At 40.7% G+C, this 22,579-nt stretch overlaps 1 protein-coding gene across 1 annotated transcript in view; it reads right to left on the bottom strand.

Moving 5' to 3' along the window:
- AMER3 (APC membrane recruitment protein 3) overlaps positions 1 to 15,841 on the bottom strand; it is a 29,584-nt gene extending 13,743 nt beyond the window's left edge. Inside the window, exons 1-2 of the mRNA XM_048506277.1 lie at positions 15,729 to 15,841; positions 8,704 to 11,672 (exon numbers count right to left, since the gene is read on the bottom strand). Of these exons, the coding sequence (XP_048362234.1) occupies positions 8,721 to 11,666 (2,946 nt within the window). The 5' untranslated portion in view covers positions 11,667 to 11,672; positions 15,729 to 15,841 and the 3' untranslated portion in view covers positions 8,704 to 8,720. The remainder of the gene's footprint in view (positions 1 to 8,703; positions 11,673 to 15,728) is intronic.
- Positions 15,842 to 22,579: the final 6,738 nt, after the last annotated feature.

Raw genomic sequence — 22,579 nt, 5'->3', positions numbered from 1 at the left:
AATAGAAAAAAAGCACAAAAAATTCTAGGATTTAATTCTCAACAGTAAAAAAAGAAAAAATGAAATTAAGAATAGAAACAAATCTTACAAGTAGAGAAAAGAATTAAATATCTTGGGATTGAGATTGAAAAATAACAATAATCAATTATTTAATAATAATTATAAGAAAAATGGGCAGAAATAAAAAAAGATTTGGCTAAATGGAACACATATACCCATGTCAATTTCAGGAAAAGTTGAATTGATAAAGACTCATGGTACTGCCAAAAAAATTTTGTAATTTATTCCAAAATCCTCTTACCTGTAATATATATAGCCCAAAGACAATTGTAGAATGGAAAAAGGACCTCTTCTGGAAATTCATTTGGGAACAATAAGAGACATCGCATTAAGTATGTGTGTCATTGATAGAGTCCAAAAAAAAACAAAAAAAAAAAAAAAAAAAAAAAAAGGCAGGTTTTGCCTTTCCAGACCTACAAACATACTATGATGCAGCATCATTGCTATGGGTCCGGGAATGGATAAAACTGGAGAATGAAGAGCTTTTGGATATAGAGGGACATAACATCAGTGCAGGTTGGCATGAATATCTTTGGCCCACAAGAAAAGGAAATGATAAGGTTTTCAAAAATCATATAATCAGAAGAGCATTATTGACGGCCTGGGAAAAGTATAAATACTCTTATTATAGTAAAATACCATCCTGGCTGTCAAGAACAGAAAGTTGTTTAAATATCCAAAACAATAGCAATAAACCTTGGTTAAAGTATTCTGATATATTAATTTGGACACAAGAAATAACACGACTCAAAGAAAGACACGACATAATAATTGGGCAAGAACCCTGCCACTGGTTTACCTACCAACAAATTCAAACACAATTTAGGAAAGACATGGAAGAATGGACAATTAACAAAAAACTGATCTGACTCGGATAAAGTCCTACTAATAGAACCAAATAAGAGGCTTTCCAAATTATATAAGTTGTTATTGACTCTACAGACGGAAAAAGAAAATGTTACAGATGTAATGGTGAGGTGGGCACAGGATATTAAAAAACCAATAGAATATGAAGACTGGGAATTTAGTTGGCAAATTAACACTAAGTTCTCAGCAAGCTTAGAGTTGAGAGAGAATTACCTTTAAAATATACCACCGATGGTACTTGACGCTTCAACACAACCTGCAAAAAAAAAATAACTAAAAATAACAACTCTAAATGTTGGCATTGTCATAAAGAAGAGGGTACCATGATACATATGTGGTGGTTTTGCCAGAAAATTAAAAAGTTTTGGATGGTCGTACACAAGAATATAAAAAAGATATTGAAAATACAGGTAGATTTTGCCCCGGAAATATATATATTGAATATAGGAATATGGAAGATTTCTAAAATAAATATAGGATTATTTTTATACATGACCACGGCAGCAAAAATGATGATAGCAAAAAATTGGAGAGGAGAAGGTCATTTAACGAAGGAAGAGTGGCTACTTAAAGTAACCGATTACATGAAATTAGATAGATTATCAGTTAAGGTGAAAGAATTACCCTGGAATAAATTTGAGAAGACATGGAATGATTATCTTCAGTACCTAGAAAAAGATAAGAAAAATACAGATAACATAAATATCCTAAAGGAAAACTGAATTTAATGGTATATTAAACTATAATATGTATAGAAGATATGATGATATAAATTATGATATACATTAATAGAAGAATCTGTAAATTTAACTGTATATCAACTCTTATTTGATGAAATTGAATTTTGCTTTTTTACTTAATTCTCAGACTCAGCCAAACCAATGAGGAAGTCTAAAAGTAGTAAAGATAAGAAACAAACCAAACTACTTGTTTATCAGAATAAAGGACAGCAATGAAGAAAATGATTTGGTAAAAGGGTTGGACTAGACCTTTTTTTGTTAGCTGTAATAGAGAAATAATGTATGAATAACTGTATGTATATTTTTAAACAATAAAAATTATTGAATGAGAAGAAAAAAAAAAATGTCTTGAGGACATTAAAAGAAGCATTTTGGGGAGGAACTCTACACAGCTTCCCCCCCGCCCCAATGTCCTCAGGATGTTTTATTTCAGTTAAACCCAATTTTTTTAGAAAACGCTAAACTTTTCCCCCCAAGACGGAGTCAAGACATTTCCTCCTTGCTGCACAGGAGCAAGGAACATCTTATTTTTCCCGCCTGACTTCTAAAAGCTTTTACTTTCATTTTTGTTGCAGCTTGTGCTTGCCATTTTCTCCCACTTGTGATTCTGCATTGTGTTGCCCACCATTTGGTGAAGGTTTCCTTTGGAAGCTTCCTGTGCTTGTTGCTCATCCACCTGCAAGTAGAGGAAACCTCTAAGGCAGTGGTGGCGAACCTTTGGCACTCCAGATGTTATGGACTACAATTCCCATCAGCCCCTGCCAGCATGGCCAATTGGGAATTGTAGTCTATAACATCTGGAGTGTCAAAGGTTCGCCACCACGGCTCTAAGGGGAACCTTCACCAAATGCTGAGCCGCATGGCACAACGGAGAATTACAAGTGGAAGAAAATGGCAGACGAGAACTGTGGCAAAAACAGAAGTGCAGCACTAGTGTGTGGGGGGGGGGAGGTGGGAAAAAGAACCACTTTCTCTGACAATGCTTTTCTAGTCTCATGTGGACAAAGAAAATTCAAAACAATTATTTTTAGAACATCAGCAAGATGCTGTATTTGTGCTGTGCAGAAGGACCAGAATCTGCTATCCAAATTGTTCCCTAACCTATTTCAGTTTCTCTTTGTTCCCCTCTGGATCCTCCAACTACCTTCTCAAAAAGGCTTACAAATGTAAACAAGCCATTTTCTGGCAGTATTTCTTATAGAAAGATATTGAACTTTAACTATGGAATGACAAAAAAGGGATGTTCTGACTTCCCCACTTCTTCACTTCAAAACAAAGCCATTCAGTGACCATGGTTTTGGACAAAACTGATTTCCCCTATAATATTAAAGCTATTCAAAAGGTTATGAAAAAGCATATCGAGCACATCCTGACCACTATATTTGCAACAACACCCTCACTGCACACCAGTCTAACTCAGAATATGTTTTAGACTTTCCCAGAACTGCCAGAGCATAGCAAAACAGCCTCGTAAGCCTGTATCCATGGAAACATGCTTCTGCAATGCAGGATAGCAAATCAATTGTTCTATTTTGAAAGAGGTCCATGCCAACATCTCATAATATTGGACACAGCCAACATTTTGAAAAGGCAACCTTATATATTTTTATTTGAATAAAACGCCTTTTAGTCAATTTGGTGATAATGTTTGTACACAGCAAAGATAAGAGTGAAAGTCAAAAGGGTAATAGTGGAGTGACACAAAGGTGAAAAGAGTAATGTCTAATGAAGCAAAAATGGTTTAATTTAGCAGCTCTTTTTCCTTTTTTGGAAACTCAAAACATGCTGACAGAGGCAATGGCCCATCACCTTCCCTGGGTTTAAATAGGATCTAATTCTTCCTAGTAGCAGGAGTGAAAGTAAGGGCGTTTCCCCACTCACCACGACCCCTCTTATGCCACGCGCTGCTCTCAGCGCGTGTCATTTCTGGCACATGCCCAGGCATCCCCATGACCCCACGCTCTGTGCGGGGTCATCAAAAGGCGCCGTTTACAAGAGCGCCAGGGATGCCACGTGCTGAGGGGGCGTGACAGCAGCAGCGTCGGGGCGGCTGCGTTGTCGCCGCCCCTGTCGTGGGGAGTGCCGGGGGACCCCGTGCTACTTGAGGAGAGTAGCGCGGGGCTTAAGGTAAGTGGGGAAAGGCTTTAACTTATCTTCTTATTGTTGCTTTCTCCCGACTGAGGAGTATTTCAGAGCAGAAGATCAGAGACACCACTTCTGCCATTTTTCTTGCCAGTGCTCTTTATCAGCGTATATCAGTTTACTTTCACTCTTGTTTATATATAAGTTGGTACACAGTATCAGAACACAAGCCTAGGGAACAATCCCTTTTCTTTCAGATCTCAATTTTTTACTAGGTACATATGAAGCACTAGCTTATCACTTCGACACAGAAACATATCACACAGTATTTCTTTTAATCAGTTGGCTATCTTGAAAGGTTTCTTCGATGTAAAATCCTAGGGATCACAGATTTCAGAAGAAGAGAAATCAGTGGTCTTAGGGGCACCACATAGATAAGGAACATGGGTGTATGTGGGGATGCAGTTTTAAATACATGATGTAAAATATTGTTTCTCTTTTTTTCCCACTCATATAGCCACCCACTACACACAGAGTCTCAGTTCTGTTCTACTGAACTCAATTTTAGAACTAGGTTTTACATACAGTTTTATGAAGAAACCTAAATTTCTTCATAAATGTCTTCATACCGGCCTCCTCCTCCTCTCCCTCCCCGGGAGATCGGAGGGCAGCGTGGGCATGTGAATAAGCATTAAGTTACTGGGCTACAGATGCTTTTCCTGAGAACATAATTTAGCAACAGTGAGCTCATCTTCACTTCAAGCTTTTTCTGTACTTCCTCTAAGAGCCTATTTTCAACCTCATATTTCTCCGTGAGGTGTGAGCTTATGCTGTACCTACCTCCCACTTCCATTATGGTACCAACCTCCAGTGTTTTAATTAAAAGAGAATGGAAATGCAAAGCACACCTTCTAGTTTTCTATCTATAGCCCGCAGCTTGAGAAATAGTCAACTACAGCCACGCAGGGAACCAATCAAGTCCAGGGAACTGTTGCTGCCAACTCAACAACCACTTCTTCCATTGCTAATAGAACTGGAAGATTGAATAAATAACTGAAAGAGCAGTGTTCTTGTTTGTTTTCCTAATGTTTCCTGAAATAATGTATTTTGGCAAAATAGCCAAACATACAAATCAAGATCTCTTTCTCCATCATGACAAGCTAGTTCATTTGGGCAGGGATGGTTTAAATATTTATTGTTCCAAAGAAGGTACATAGGTGCAAGTTGATGAGGAATTAACTTTAGCACATTTTTGGGCATCAACATCCATAGTTTTCCTCTTTACTTATTTAATTAATTGTCCAGCTTTCTTGCTGACACTCAAAGTGGATTACAAAATTAATAAATACAGTAGAAACAATAGAATATAAGGAATGCATTAAAAGTGGGTTATAAAATCTGTAGCGAAATGCTGAAAAGTCTATTCATACATAGGATTTAAAAGTCAAGGGTTTGGTATCTAGTCAAGTAATAACTCTAGGTCTGCTGCATCATGTGACACATCCTTTACTGCACATTGTTAAATGAACATTTAGAGCAATCTTCCCAGTTGTTTCCCAGATGGCAAAAAAACCCTAAACATCATTCCTTCTTTGGAACATTGATTCTAGTGTAAAAACTATGACATTTATCTACACTGACTATTGGTGATGTGCAGCCACAGCAAGGGATACAGTGTAATAGCAAATGCCCCAAGTCCAATTATGTCTGTTTGCATGTCTCATAAACTACTACAATAGGATGCATTTCCAAGTCTGACAGCTGCATCTGCCATGCTTCTGTTTTTTGAACTGAGCAGAGAGTAACATATGGTCAAATTATCCCCTCTCTTTATTTATCAAAGACAGTATAAAAAACCCCGCTACAAACTCTTGTTCATGCTGGTCACTAACTGATCAGATCATTCAGGGATCAGACTAGAGGCACCATAGTTGTACCAGCAAGCTGCCACAACAGTGCAGGTGGCCCTTAGGACTGCATTGCCCAAGTAGCAAAAGCCTTGAAAATCTGTGACCTGAACATTTGAGGTCATGTGCACAGTGTCACAAATCTATCTATTGGCTTGCCTGAAACATTCTATCAGCTTACTGCATTGTTATGCACAATAGTGCAGATTAATAGATAGATATTAACATTCCCAAATAGCTTAGTGTTTGTAGCTCCATATTCTTCAAAACACAACCCAATTGCTTAAGCAAACAGGCCTAGACCTTCCCATGTTTGGGATATAAAGGGGAGGAAAAGAAAGCAGTACCAATCAATGTGTCTGTGCTAGTTTTGTGAAAAGTTTAACTACTGCTAGAATAGTATGGAGTTTGATGGAGAGTTAGCAAGTAACCTCTTGAAAGCAGATAAGGAAAATGCAAAAGAGAGCCTTTAGTTTGAGTGTGGGGTGACGAGTTTTAGGTATATATGTAGCAGACTTAAAACCAGGAGCTTTTTATGTCATAGCCTCCAGAACACAGTCAGAACTACAAAAATTTTATGTTTCTATAGCAGAAACGAAATATATTGCAAATTTATCTAAGCAAATATTGTTCTTCCAGTACATACATCATATTAGAACAGACTTCTAACCTGCCCCTCACCTGGTCACCTGAGGAAGAAAAAGGTATATCTTCCAGAAACCGGACAAGGCAGTACTACAGACAGCCTCCCCTCGTCTATCCCTAAGAACATAAGAACAAGCCTGCTGGATCAGACCAGAATCCATCTAGTCCAGCTCTCTGCTACTCGCAGTGGCCCACCAGGTGCCTTTGGGAGCTCACATGCAGGGTGTGAAAGCAATGGCCTTCTGCTGCTGCTGTGAATAAGCATTTGGTTACTGGGCTATAGTTATCCTTGCAATCCAACATTGCTTAATGTGTGAGCAGTTGGCTGAGGAAAAACATTTTTAAGTGAATCACATTTGAAGACTTATTTTTAAGGCTGCATAACCAATTAAGTTTCTATATTTCTTTTCTTAGTAGAGATGAATATGAATCCTGTCCACACATTGCTTCTTCAAGGACAGGGAATAGGATATCAAAAAAAGATGTGATCCTGAAATCACAGATGTTTTGACTCACAATGCAATGGGCGGGGGAGGCATTTATGACAGCATCAAAGCACTTATGCCCGCACCAGGGAGCAAAATGATGCTGGATGCTGGCACAGCCATGGCAGCAGAGCAACTTCAGTGCAGGGGCTCATGTTGCCACCACAAAGGGAGAATTCCTTTGGGCGAGGCCAGTGTTAGTTGGTCCCCTGAGCCCTTTTGGGCCAGGAATACCCACTTCTTTCTGGTGTAAAGTTACACTGGCAAAATCCATGGCACAGCCCATAGAGCTGCATTATGAACTGTGAAAATGCCCCCCTTCCCCCATCAGCACAGCCTGCCTTTATGGCCACAGTTGGCTCTGGAAGCTGACCAAGCAGCTGGCCTATGGGGCAATGGCGGAAGCCAACCCAGCCTCCTGAGCAGTGGCCAATAGTACCCCCCCCCCCATAAATACCTTTCTGGACACACAAACCTGGCAGGTAAGGCACACCACCTGGGATGCTGTCTGTCGGCTACTATATCTGTGAACTTAGCATAAACACAGGGCCCCCTTGGTAGCAGGACAAGCACTCAGAGATAGCACTTTGCACCATCAGCCTGACACTGTGCACATTGGGCTCACTCCTAGCACATGGGCTGGCACTTTGCACCATCAGCCTGACCTTCTGGGCTGAGCAATTTGCACAACAACTCTCCTGGGAGAACAAAATCCACTTCACCTGTGTGGCCGAATCCTCTCTCTGAATTTACTTTGTAGGTTGTGTGGCCAACAGCTGGGAACCAGTGGCCCAGGGCAATACACAGACAGGTGAGATGTCACCTGCATGGGCTAGAGCCCTTTCCACCTTTGCCTGGTTCCAGCAGGGGTCCACTGGCAGTCAGTTGCAAGGGTGCAGCAGAAGGGGCAAGTGTTTTTCCTTCCCCATGCCTCAACAAGGCCAAGGGGGGCTGTGAAGGCAGGTAAGGGAAGGTCAACGTAGGGAGGAGGCTGAGGCCAGGAATACATGACCATCAAAACTGGGCCATTCTGATGTCTGCCGTGCAGCAAACTGCTTAAGAGGTGGCTCATCTGCGTCATTACTGTGCCATCCCCAGTCATGCCACAGCTGCCCCCCCTTCCCCCAGATTGTGTTGTAATTCCTGCAAAACTTTGGACTAGGTAAAAATTAGTAAAACACAGTTGGGTATGTATGAGTGTGTATTTAGTTATGCATACTTACTTTGCAGGAAAAAAGTTGCTACCTTCCTATATTTCCCCCCGAATGTTGTGTCAACTCTGTCCATCTGAGCATATGAAAATAGTGCCTGCAAATGGGTACAACCAGTGGTTGTTCATAGCCTAGCATTCCCTATTGCAATTCCCACCTGATGGAAACACTCACCTTCTATGAAGGGGATATTGTTATAATTTCAAACATTTGTTGAATTTTTGTGAATAATTTTGTTGTATGTTTTTAATATCTGGTGTTTTGTTCCTTTTGCATTTCTGTTAGGGAAAGGGAGTGGACTGGAGGGATGGGGGGGGGGGGCAAAAAAGCTCCATACAACAAAAAGGATGAGAGCCAGCATGGTGTACTGGTTAAGAGCAGGTGCACTCTAATCTGGGGAACCGGGTTTGATTCCCCACTCTGTCACTTGAGCTATGGAGGCTTATCTGATGAACTAGATTAGCTTGTGTACTCCAACACATGCCAGCTGGGTGACCTTGAGCTAGTCACAGTTCTTCAGAGCTTTCTCAGCCCCAGCTTCCTCACAGGGTGTTTGTTGTGAGGGGGAAGGGAAGGGCGATTGTAAGCCCCTTTGAGTCTCCTTACAGGAGAGAAATCCAAACTCTTCTTCTTCTGTCTTAAATCTAATAAACTAATAAACAGACATATAAATAAAGACAATTTCAGAATTATTTCAAGAACTCACCATATGATAGCAAGTTATTAATTATGCTTTTCAGTCATGGCTTCTTCTTTGGCAGCATCTCCTGGAAGCGAAAGAGCAGCCACCTTTGGCAGCACTGCACACTGGAACTTGGAATAATCGCATAGAGGTGTGCTGCTCAGTGTGACACCATTTTGGGAATGCTTCTCCGGCGAACTGGCCTTTCTGCTCAAAGGCTGTGAAAAGTCACAGGACGCGCCTGAGCAAATAGAACTGAAGAAGGGCAAAAATCTGGGTCTGAAAAAGTGAGCCACAGCAGTTGAAGTTGAAGTACTGAGTTCAAACTTGAAATCTTTGATATAAGACAGGGCTTGATTATTCAGTTGTGCATATTCAAAGCTGAGTTTGTTTTGTGCAACTGGTCCGATGCAGTCTGGGATACTTGAGTTTTTCTGGTCTTCAAAACCAGTTAGGCCTTCTTTTTGATTCAGAAGGTAGAGAGGGCCGCCACTGATGTTTGTCTTAACATTACACTGACAGGGATAATAGACGGGAGGATCTTTGGGGCTTGAAGCAATGCAGATACATTCGTTTTGTAACGGCAGCTGATTTTTTAACTCAGCCTTCTCAGTGGCATTTATATCCACTTCACTCCCAATGGGCTTGTCTTCCAAGTGCTTATTTTCATAACTGATGTTTAGGGAGGCAACCTGAGTGGCACAATGTTCCAGAAGCTGCCCCACGTTAGCGTCTCTGTCCTTTGGCACCTCACTCATCATGCGACTTTGGGAGTGGCTGAAATTCAGAGGTTCAATTGGCTTATCATATGCAATAGACCAGGGTTGATCCTTTGTTTCAGTTTCATCTCCCATCTCTAGAGAATCTGGGGAGGTTGCAGCAGTCATATAAGAAGAACATGATTCTGCATCGTGGTTGTCCAATATCAAAGGATTCTCGTCTGTTTGGCAATCGGGATGAAGGACTTCTAGGGATGGCACTGGAGTGCAAGGAACTATACATTCTTCGAAGAGCAACACTTTCTCAGTCTCTGAGGAGCTTGTCAGTAAGTCATGCCAACTATCCTCCCATCTCTGCAAGTTGCATGATGCGCTGTTGTCTGTTAAGAACCTGGAACATTCTTCAGGTGTGCTACTTGCAATGACATCTCTTTGCTGATTTTCAATTTTGTCTGTGGCATACCTCTGGGTTCCATTTTTACTGGTAACTGCAGCCACCTCTGGTTGGTGTTTATTTTCTGCCTGAGCTGCTTCATTCATGTTCAGGCTTATGCTGGGACTAGAGAGGATTGCCTCATTATCTTTCTCCTGCTGGAACTTAGGAAAGTCTTGGGGGGAAACCAACTCTTGGTTTTTCCGCAGCCAGTTGATAATCCCCATGGTCAGAGAGAGCTCTGTGTCACAAAGCTTAAGCAAGCATTCTTTGCCTTTCCATGTGCTGTGGAGAAACCCCTGACTAATGATGTCGACAGCTGGTTGAGATGCCATGTTTTCTTCTGACCCTACATGAAAACTGTAAATGGACAATGGTATTTCAGTGGCTTTTTCTGAAATGCTTTCAGACATGCAAAGGTCATCATCTGGGTCGGGGCTGATTTGGGCTTCATTGGGATCATAGAATAGTTCATAAAGAGCATCCCCACTATAACTGTCTCTTGGAAATCTTCCCGGTACTGTAGGGGTTTGCTCTTCCCTTGTTTCATCATCTTGTCCAGGAGAAAATGAATCATAGTATCCCTCATCACTGGTGGACATAGATTCCTGGTTGTCACTCTTTGGTGTCCCTGTATCGATGGAACTTTCTTTGGAAGAGTCAGGGGAAGAAAGTAGGTCAATTACAGAGGTATCAGTCTCACTTGTTGCCTTACCCAACTCACTACTGGGTATTTTTAGTAGCTTCCTGTCAAACAGCATCTTCTGATGCAGTTGCACAGATTTGTTGATGTTGTCCCAAAGTTTTGCAAAGTCAGCTGCTTCATTCTGGGCCGGGGATGCAAGCTGTTCCACTCCACCTTGAAAGCTTCCTGTAGCAGGGTTCTCTTTCTGCTTAGATTGCCTCAGCGAGATTTCTTTGCTGACCTCCAGTTCCATATGAGCAGAGCTCTCGTCTGCAAAGATCTCTCCACACCCAGTGAGTGAATCAAAACTCTTTAAGGAAGCAATGTCCTCGCACAGACCACTGGAGTACTCATAGGAAGATTCTGACAGCATCTCACCATCAGAAAAATCTTGTGCCAAACAGTCAGCAGAAAGGTTTTCTCCAGCTTTGAAGAAATATTTAGTCAACCTCCCTGCCAATTCTGCCGTGCCCCCTTGAAATGGTAGCCTTTTTTGCTTCTCTGACAGCAAAGTAAGACTCTCTGGTTTGTTTTTTTTAAGGTGAAATATGTCCCGGATACCTTTTTTTGATCGCTTCAGGGAAATTCTCTTCCTAGGGAGAGTTTTTGCAACAGCTGGCACAAAGGGCATCTGTGGCACAAAGTTCCTATAATCAATCATTTGGTGAGGACCATTCAAAAAATGGCTTGAGTTGACCACAGATTCTTTCTTGCCATTCGAATGTGGAGTGTTCCCTAGCCCAGAAAAGCTGGCACTGTTGATGAGTCGCCCTTTATTTCTCCCAGGAGCTGCTGAGCCTTCCTCAGATGTCTTGCTGCTGTAGCTACAGTCTTCAGTTTTGTCCATGCCTAGAGCACAGTCGTAAGTTTTGCTTTTCCTTACAGGTTTGTAGAAAGATTCTGGCAGCAAGAGGCTGCTCTCACTAGATCCAATCTTTGTGGACCTGTTGGATATTCTGACATTTCTATCTGTAGCAAAACTGGCATTTTGGATTTCAAATTCAGAATTGCTCCCTTCCTTTCTGTCTATTCCTGCATTTCCCTTTTCTCTAGGACTTAAGCCCACCAAAGGTAATCTGTCATGAGTCAGATGCATGCTAGATTTTATGAATGTTTTTCCTCTTGTTAACTCCATGGTGTCTTGTTGCATCAGGACCTACAAAACAGCAGAACACAAATTTGAGCATACTTGACTAAGAAAACCCAAAAAATAATTGTTCTGGGCCAAAGGTGAATCTAAAACAGGGTTTTTCAAACTTTATCACTGCAATTCTCACTAAATCAAGAAGCAATGAGATTAAGCTTCTATTTTATGGCCAGATAATACATTTCAGCTTTGGTATTAGAATAAGTGGGGAGGCACACCATGCCCTAGGCCCGTGGTGGCGAACCTTTGGCACTCCAGATGTTTTGGACTACAATTCCCATCAGCCCCTGCCAGCATGGTCAATTGGCCATGCTGGCAGGGGCTGATGGGAATTGTAGCCCATAACATCTGGAGTGCCAAAGGTTCGCCACCACTACCCTAGGCTAATGTGGGGGGGAGCTGATAGTATGCTGTCTGATGATCCAATAAAGATGTTCATCATGGACTGGCAGAATCAGGAAGAATTTGGGGTATCCCCTGGCATCAGCTTTTGCTTAAATAGGAACACTGAACACAAACTTTAGGATTTTGATTCTAGAACTGCAATGTTGCTTTGCAGCAGAACTAGATTAGGCCTTCATGCTTGAATTTTCTACCAGTAAATCCTAGTACTACTTGAACAAAGATCAAGAACAAACTCAAGATTTCAGTTCTCATTTTGCAGTTTTCAGAATTCAGATTTACTAACCAATGCAGCACAACTTTTCCAGGATGTCTGTCTCTATTCTGCAATTCACTGGAGTCAATAGAAACACACCATCCTTGTTTCTGTTCTAGGGTTAAGTGATTCCAGAATTTGATCCAGATGCATCTGCCTTAGGTTTGTAAAGTGAGCATTCATAAACCTTAATTTTCATTACCAGCATTCCAGACTAATGGTAATGTATTTTCCAATTTAGAAGAACACATTCACAATTTTTCTCACAATATAATTTCCTGTATATATTCATAGCTTCCTTGCTAATTCTCAGTTACGGCTTCTCTACCATTACTCCTGTATTCATCTGGCTCCCTTTACCTAGCAACAAGATGTTAATTACAGGTTAGCAAGGTCAGGATGGATTTTAGATCACTACCGCCACCTGTGCCTTTGTAGGAGCACTTACCACATAATTTGGCAATCTTGATTCTAGAATTACAGCACAGTATTAAAGAACTGAAATAGACCTTTCCATGGGAGAGTCCCTCCCCCCCTGCTCTCTTAACCTATTTCACAAGGTTGTTGTGAGGATAAAAAGAAGGGGAGAGAACAATGTATCCTGCATGGGGTCATTGGAGAAAGTATGGTATAAAATGTACTAAATGAATGACTTTATTTTCAACAGGTACATACTTAAGACTACGATATTGGCTACTTGAAGCTATTTGCACTAGGATATTGGCTATTTGCAGATTGATTCACACAACTGTTATTGACATGAAGTTACTTCAAGTTGATTGGGGGGGGGGGGGGCTTGTCTTACGAATGCATCATTATTTGGAAAGAGTGCATATACCCAAATTGAAAAGCACTGAAATACCTTTATTGGACCAGAATGTGATGATTTGTCAGATAGTTCATAACAGCACTTGGCCATACCAAATACTATAATACACAACGTAATTATGTGCTTTTGTCCAAGTTCCTTGAAATCAATGCTACTATACTGGCTTAAATCCAAATAATATAGTTTATGTAGTATGTGGATCAGTTGAACAAGTGGTACATTTTGTTCCATTCCACAAAGAATCACAGAGGGGAAACTGGGAGCAATGTCTTTGCCAGGGATAGCATGTTGCTGAGCATTTACTTCCCCCTTCTTGCTCCAGGAGATATAAAGCTTGGGCGTGCCCAGTGGTGTGAACATGGCAAGAGCCAAGCCTATGGTTTGCAGCCTGTTGTCTTCAGATTAGCCAGCCACTGATTCCAAAGCTGCTTCAAGATATGGTTTGTTGTTTTACTTGTTTATTTGTTCAGTTATATTATGTTCTTAACAATGCAATCCTAAATAGAGTTACACCTTTCTAAGCCCATAGAAAAGTGTAACTCTGTTTAGAACTACACTTTCAGTGCTGTAAACCATTGTAGGTCCTTTTGGAGAGAAAAGTGGAACACAAGTATTTAAATAAATCCATTATAAATAAATAAGTATCTTTGAATGATGGTTTCCTGTTGCATGCCACATAGGCTTATATTAAATTCCCTGAATTAAATTACACTTTTAAGAGGTGCTCGGAGATGTCACTGAAGGTCTCTTGCCTTAAAACCCTGTGCGGCCACCATATGTCAACTGTGACTTAACAGGACATACACAGAGAGGATGTTGATATCAGCATGCAGGAGATTTTCTGCTGTTGTGTTTAAAACCTCACTTTATTGTGCATAGCAAGAAGAACTTGGACAGAAGCAAGAATAAAAGGTTTATAATTTATTTATATGGCTTTTCTAAATATATCCCATATTTCAGTGTCCATTTAATCAAAATACTTAATCATTTTTTCCTTTGTAAATTTTACATTAAGTTGATTAATGATTTGGTTTATCTGCCTCTTCTCTTCCCTTCTCATCCCTTCCTCTCCATCCCCCCACCCCCATGCACAAATACACATAGTAACTCCTAAATTTGTTTCTGAACAGGGAAAGGGAATGCCTTACTTTGTTTATGGTAGAAACACTATTTAAAAAGAGCTTTGTAATATTCATTTGGAATTACTGGGAAATTATTTAGATCAATATTTGCAAGTATTTCCCATTCTAAACCATTTATCACAATAAAGAATTCTTTATAGACTCACCCAGTTTTTGTACTTTGCAGGTTTTAACTATATCTATTGGAATTAAGGCTTCTGGCCAATCTGATAAATTTTTTCAGTCGTAGGATGTCCTACAATTAGTTTAGGATGTAGTGATGCTATTAGATAACTACTGATCTTCTCACTGTTTAAATTGAATGCTCCAATAATAGCTTCTCTGTTCCCATTTTGAAAGGAAAAAAATAGGAAAAGATGACACAAAGGAATCATACCAGAAAGGAACATTTCTTTGGTTGTTTACAAAGAAAACAAAAAGACCCCTGCAACCCAGGGTCCTAGATTTAAAATATTTTCTTCGCTTAAAGCATAATTTCCATCCCTGTTTAGCACCAGTCTCTCATGGGTGGACCAGCACTATAATTTGAATGTAATGCTAATTCAGTCACTGATTTTCCCATGAACAGGCCAAAATGCAAATCTCCATGACGTTATATTCAATATTAATACACCCAGAAAAAACATTGGAAATTTAAGCTGGTCATATTTTTATGATATTAGGCATATTTGTGCATGCACCTTATACAGATTGAAAAGGAAGGCTGTTTTTATTACCCATACTTAGTTTAATTGGAAAAAATGGATGCATCAAGTTCTTATTCCCTTGTATTTCTTATACATGGCAAGTACGCTGTAATATTTCTTGATGATCAGCACAATGGATAGCTCCTTGTCTCATTCCTATGATCAGCCATCTGAAGAGTTACAATTACTGTAGAACAGCTATTGTGGCAGCAGATGATTAGGAAAGGATAGTACGCAGGAATGTGGAAAGGATTAATTTGCTTCACAACAATATTTCATGCATGCCAGAATTTGGCACCAATAGTTTACACAGATTATCCTCCCCACCCCTCTCCCCCATGCCTGGAGGCTGAAAGGATGTTATAGTTTGAATTTTTCTGCTTAACATACAATAAAAGAACTGCAGGGCATCCAGCACAAAAAGCAACCCTGGCTCAACTCCAGAAGGGAAAGAGCTCAGCAAAAATTCTTTGCAGTATACCTGAGAGGAATCAGCATTTCATCACTGACAACATTTGGCAGCCTGCTGTGCCTTCCCACAAAGCTTTCACCCTGCCCGCCCTTCATCACCTTGCTGTTCAAAGCTTATACAAGGAACAAATATGCCTATTAACATTTAGCATGTGAAAAAGAAGCCACGACAAGCTTTTAGCCCAAAACGCCCAATTGTAATTGGGGTTGGGGGAACGCCACACCACACCCTTGCACCAAACACAGTGACAAGCGAAGACAACAAAAGATCCTACTTACCACATTTTACCCTCTCAGTAGCATAAATTCTGGTTACTGAGACTGCGGAGGGTCTTTACACAGAACCCCTTGCAGTGCATTTGAGACTCTAAGGGACTGTATGCTTTCTTCCCTTGGCTGTTTTGCTCCTCCTCCCTCCCTCCCTTCCCACATCCTCCTCCTTCCCTAGCCTCTCAGTCTTATTCAGGTATTATACACCCTGCATACACATCAGGATTCCTCATGTAGCCAGTTTTCGAACAGAGAGGTTCCTCCAAGCCATCTGTTTAGCAAATGACTCTTGCTGGCAATCTAGCGTTTACCGAGCTTCAGTGCTAAAGCATTCATGATTCGAGTGATTATCTGCAAAGAACAGGATTCAAAACATCCATACAAATATCCCATGTGATTATATGACTGGTTTTCAAAGGCAACAGCACTATGAACCTGTGGTTTCTTAACATGTATCCTTATCCAAGCTAATGGGGGAAACTAAGCTTATGTCCCTTTTTGAAGATGTGATTAAAGGGAGTACAGAGACATGACACCACTGTCTTCTTCCTCCTCTGCTGATATTGCAGGAAATTTCACACAAGAAGAGAAGGGGGAGAGGGGAGGGGAGGGACTTACTATAAAAAGGGTGCTTGGTCATTTCCACCTCTGCTTTAGTTTTCTTTGAACATTTTTAGTTGTACACAAACATTGTAAAGACTGATTATTAGTAAAGTCTCAAAGGCTATCAGCAGAATGTTCCATACATCAACAGCTCCCCCCAGAACAAATATAGACACCCCAATGAACACACGGACAATTCAAAACATGGAATAGTAGAGAACAGAGTAGACCAATGTGTCCATAGAGCAAGGTGTCCAGGAAAGTGAGCCAAGGGAAGTTTAAACAATCAAAAAAGCCATTTGTCTACCGATCTGGGGAGGGTTATTTTTCAAAACTCATATACACCAATCAGCATAGCAAAACTCACATGCCAAGTTTCTATTAAGGACATTTGGGGGAGCACAAGTTCATTCATCATATACTCCCTGTCTTCATGGACCAGTCTGTGATGCTCCAGCATGAAGGGAAGAATACAGCTTGGAGATAAAATAAAATACTTTCCTGATTAATAAATCACTGTTGAGATGACAGAATAAAAATTCATAACAGACCTTCATGCATTTATTGACCTCTCTGTTTCTCTCTTTCTCTCTCAACCAATGATAATTTCTCTCTCTTAGACTGGTTATTGTGGAACAGAGTTTCAGGGCCAACCTATATAAGTTGCCCAGGTTCTGTTAATGTAGTAACGTCAAGGACAACAAAAAACTTAGCCTGTTAGTTATTTATCATCTACCTGCCTGCCTATTTAAAATACATGTATCCCACTCTCTCAATAACACTTGGGAAAGCTGTGCAAAAACTATGAGCATTAAAAATGTCAAAACAGAATTAAAAGCCATTAAAAGCAGACAAAACATGAACTTCTAAAAGCCCACCCAAAAAGTACAAATAGCAGAACCCATTGTAAATCTGTTAGTAAACCTGCACAGATACTTCTTAAAATTTTATGGCGGAAAACAATCACCCATAGTTTTGGGAGAATAAAAATAGTTTTCTCTGGTGCTAAAAGACAGCAGATGTGGCAGCACATGAACCTCAGCAGGGAGGGCATTTTAAAGTCATGATGCCACAACAAAGAAAAACCTGTCTCTGGTGCTAACCCTGCTTCCCCATCCTCATTGAAGCCTCCATATCCCATGACAATTTGTCCACAAGGCTCCTACTACTCCCAGAAACACCCATTTTAATGACTTTTCAGAAGAATGAAAAGGCGGAAAAGTGCTGCCGGACTTGCAGTTCATAGGATACAGCCCATTATGTAACCACTAGAATGCATTCACAAGATCTTTTTGCTGAGAAGAAGTTATCCATCACTGACTTTTCTAGCTCAATAGGAATGTCTCTCTTTTGGGTATGTGTTCAGCAGAAATGTTACATGAACCCTCAGTTCAACTTATTAGTTAAAAAATTAATGCAGCCTCCATGCAAAGTTTTGACAACTTTGGCAACAGTTAATACTCTGAACTGAGAAATGTATAAAATAGAAAGAATCAGCACACCACTCCATTCCAAGAGTTATAAAAGGGAAACAAATTTTCACTAGCTCTTATACAACCTGACCTATATTTGGTCATTGACTACAAATAAAGTCTTCTTCTTCTACAACCTGACCTGGAAAGGCAATTATGTGTCAATCAAAGAATTAATACAGAGACATATGACCCAGCAAGCTACAGACTACAGCTCCCATCATGCTCTATCTTAAAGGGAGAATACTTCTTTTCTTGGCCTTAACATCCTGTCATTAATAATTATGTCTAGAAATAACTGCAACTCCTGCAGAGGCAGTATGCCAATGCTTCATCCTCTTAACTATTTGTGGCATACTCAAGCTCCTCCTAACTCAGGCTCCTCCTATGCTAGGCAGCTTTTCCCACCTTTTTAGGGACTGGGCTCTTTTGATGGTAGTGTATGAGGTGTTTTATGCTTGATTGCTCAGCCTTAGAAAGGTAAAGGGACCTTTTTTTACCCCAATGGCAAATCCCGCTTTTCAAGACACCAGAGAACTGAAACAGGTTCAACTAACGCAAGTAAAATTTGCTGAACAAACTAGATGGGATTAGGAAATATTTAAGTGGATGGAAGGCAGGAATTAACTATATAGAACAGTGATGGCGAACCTTTTTGAGACCGAGTGCCCAAATTGCAACCCAAACCCCACTTATTTATTGCAAAGTGCCAACCCGGCAATTTAACCTGAATGCTGAGGTTTTAGCTTAGAAAAAAACGGTTGGCTCCCTCTTTCTCCGCCCCACCCGCTCAAGCAGGGGCCAGCCTGCTCTAGCCTCCAGCAAGTCCCGCGCGCACCGCTCTGTGCCTCAAGCATCTCTGCCTCCTCGGCACCCCCCCCCCCTCAGGCAGCAACCACCCGGAGCACAGACACCAGGCCCACCAGCCAAGTCCTCCCTGCTCACCGCAGTGCATGCATGTTGTGCTCAGTGCCCCAGGCCAGCCTAGATATGTGTGTGGGGGTGTGTGATTTTCCGCCCCCACATAATGAACTCTGTGTGTGTGTGCCCACATAGAGGGCTCCGAGTGCCACCTCTGGCACCTGTGCCATAGGTTCGCCATCACTGATATAGAAACATCATCTTTGGCACAGGCACAATTCTCAATTCAAGCTTTATTGTTTTCACAGTTGCTTAGATGTTATGAGAGGATCTTTACTTCAAGATGGTACAACTAGATGTTACTGGCTAATGGATTTACAATGACTTTGGTTTCTAACAGGCTGGAATCCTTTCATACAGTACATGAGAAAGAACAGAAATGAAACACTGAGGGCACATAAACCATGGGCTTTGATGTGTCTACACAAAGGCACAGAGTATGGGAAATAAGCAGTAGGAATTTGCTAATACAGGAAAGGGACCTAACAGACATTACTGAACTTGGTGAGATGACACTCACAATTGAAATATTAGGGGTACAACTTGTTTAAAAGGAATAGATAAAGAAAGAAAGGTGGATGAATGCGATTATATGTCAGGGATGTGTAAGGAAATACATGAATCTGAGCATAGAAGGTCAGCTGAGAGTCTCTGGATAAAAATAACAGGAGTATGGATTATACATAGTGATGTAACATGGCTATTGGTCACCAAACCCGGCAGGGGACTTGGATGAGACACCCCTAGACCAGATTACAAATTTCTCAAAAAATAGGACATATTGGTCATGAGAAAGTTCAGTTATCCAGATATCTATTGGAAGTCAAGCTCTGCTGAAAATGAAAGGTCAAATAAACCCATGACTTGTCTTGTTGACAGCTTCATTTGCTAGGAAGTGGAGAAGGAAACAAGGGGATCTGCTATCTAGGACTTGATTCTTACCAAAAGGGAAGAATTGGTTGTTGAAGTGAAAATAGTGGGTGCCCTGGGTAGTAATGACCACATAACTTCAATTTGATTGAAACAATTGCTTGTATAAACTGGCCGTGCTGTTTTAAACTGGGAAAAGAAGAGTGGGAGACACTTAAGATCCTTCTCCCTAGAAACACAATTGCCATCCAAACTAGGTCCTTGTGTATCTGGGGACAGAGTTCCCATCAACTCCTAGAACATATCTGATCCAAAAAAGTCATCAAGGGTCCATGCCATTTTAGCTGGAATCAACGCATATATTAACCAGTCTGCAGATCTCCGTGTTTGCGATTTTCATTTTGCATGTTCTAGATTTCCATTATCCAGATGAGTGTTTAGACCTTCATGAAATTGTATTGCCTGTCTCTCTTCTGAATCATTCATTAGTCTGTGGCATTCATTAGTCTGTTGACTTTGGGGCATCCTGCCATAGTGCATAGTGCATATGAGCAAAGCCATCTGCTGTCTCTTCTAGCTTTGCTGTTTTATGATTCTATAAAACCAATCCTTTTACCTCAGAACAAAAGAGTTCACAGACAGTATAATTTTTGCCATCGATTAAAATAAGAGTCTTCTCTTCCATGGCTTTAATTATGAGCTTTAGTTAATTCTGAACCAGCAGCACTCATCAATCCCAACCTGGCTCACCCTCTTCAGTGCCCTATAATAAGAGATGGTGTCATTTCTGGAGAATTGTGACTGTTTCTGTATATTCAACAATTCTCAGAGGAAAGCTGAAGCAAAAAAATTCAGATGGAATGCAAAGATACTTGAATACCAATTTCTATAAACATCGCTATCAACTCAATCCAAGTCCTGCAAGAAATTTATAAGGCGAAGAAAGTCCCATCCCTTTTTGTGACTCCTGCTTCCTCCACTCTTACTGTGCATCCACACCTTCCTTTTGCCTTCTTTCTCCCACCAACCCTTTCACTGTCCCTACTGTTTCCAGCAGCTAGCTGCCTGCCTTCCCAGACTTGACACACAGGATGGATCCCAAAACCCTCTGAGAGGCATCAATTTTGTAGGGAGCAGTGTCTTACTCTTATGCCAGTCTTTGGTCCCTGTGCCTTCATGGCACTCCTTAGCGGGAGGAGGGCCCCATGTGTTATAAGGCCTCATTTTTCTCCCAGTTGTTACCACTGCCTGCCTATTTTCTTCCCCACAGCTGCTTCCACCAGCCACGTCCTCCTCCTCTGCCCACTCACGCATTCCAGCAGTGTTTACTGTGGTTGCTAGGCAACCCCCCAAATGGCAGGAGAGATTTCATGATGCTATATCATAAGATCTCCTTTCCCCCCTTAAGTTGGGATGTTTGTGCTGTGCTTGCTAGCTTACACAGACATCACTTCAACAATTCAGGGAGACTCTATTTCTCTTTCTTATTTTGCCTTAGATTATTCTGCAAGCCCAAATTTGTAGAATAAACTTCTTACAGCAGCTATCCTTATTATTCCATTATCTCCCCTGCAAACTTTTTGATCTGCATATGGAAGCAAAGCACTTGAGGCTTGGGTGACCCATTCACCTTTTAATTCCCATTACAAGGCAGATGCACGTTGCTGCTTCAGCTTCACATCTCCCAGCATCTGGGTTAGTATCACATGTAGAAAAGAATTAATACAGTTAAAATATATAACTGCAGGATGCTAAAAACATCTATGAAAAGAGTTATGATGCACTTATATTATAGGAATTAAAAGCACCATTCTTATTGATTACACTGAATCAATACATTTCTTATTGAATGTAAACACTCCAAGAAATCCTCTGGCTCCATTTATGACTTTATTGTATTGGCACATGTGGAATGTCCCCTTTTATCACACTGCATCTGTTTAATCAAGGTAATATTCCATCTGCTTCTTTGCTGTGGTAATGCAGTGAGAACAAACTTATGCTCTTAATGATAAGCAACCCATTCACTTCCTCCCCAGAAAGCTTTGTCTGTGGTTAAAAGCTGTATCAAAGCTATCCTTGTGCACAGCATTACATTTTGCAGGAAGAAAAAATAGATATTACTCTTTTTTGAAATATTTGTGAGGATTTCAGAATTTGCTTGTGCCTTGTCAGCTGATAATGTTATCAAAGGTTTCCATAAAATGTACTATTGCTCGTTGTTGAAAAGGCTCAGCATTGAAGAATTTGTTTTCTCTATAGCTGCTGGTTCTCCAAATATTTAGTAAAAATGAACTTGTCGGTATGTTTATCATCAAGGCTATTAAATACCACCTTCTTTCTTCATAGAGGATTCAACTTAAATGCCTCTTTCTCTTTGGATAAGCCTTCTCTGAGGAGCCTACATGAATGGATCATCTACCCACCACACTACAAGATGAAGATGTTCCTGATTCCACCAATAATTTTTCTTACAGCAGCTATCATTATTATTCCATTCATCTTGTTTGTGATTTTCTCCCAAGTCAACATCCGTCAGGAAACAAGGTACCTGCTGCTGGGAAATGCCCTGCTTTGTGATTTGATTTATCTGATATTCTACACTCTGTCCGCAGTTCTCAATGAATCTGACCTAATCCTCCCCAAAAGTATCTGTGTGATCCTGTTGTTTTTGTTGGCAATGACTTACTCTGGAGGGCTTCTAACAGCTGCCGCAATGGTGCTGGACACATATTTGGCCATTTTGTGGCCTTTACATTATACCACCATTTTACCATCTTCACGAACAAAAAAACTAATAATATTTCTATGGATCTCCTCTGGAATTTTCCCTGGGATTGTCTTTGTAATACTCCAGATCACTCAGACACCTAACCTATGTCAAGTAGAAACCTGCTCTGTTCCAGTAATACTGGTAATGACTCTACACGGAAATGATGCTGCGAAATTTTGCTATGTGCTTTCTTTTTCTGTCCTATTCCTCTGTCTTTCCCT

This window comes from Sphaerodactylus townsendi, linkage group LG08, assembly GCF_021028975.2.
Source record: "Sphaerodactylus townsendi isolate TG3544 linkage group LG08, MPM_Stown_v2.3, whole genome shotgun sequence".
Lineage (NCBI taxonomy): Eukaryota > Metazoa > Chordata > Lepidosauria > Squamata > Sphaerodactylidae > Sphaerodactylus > Sphaerodactylus townsendi.
Note: the sequence above shows the minus strand (reverse complement) of the source record. Positions and strands in the feature narration are given on the sequence as shown.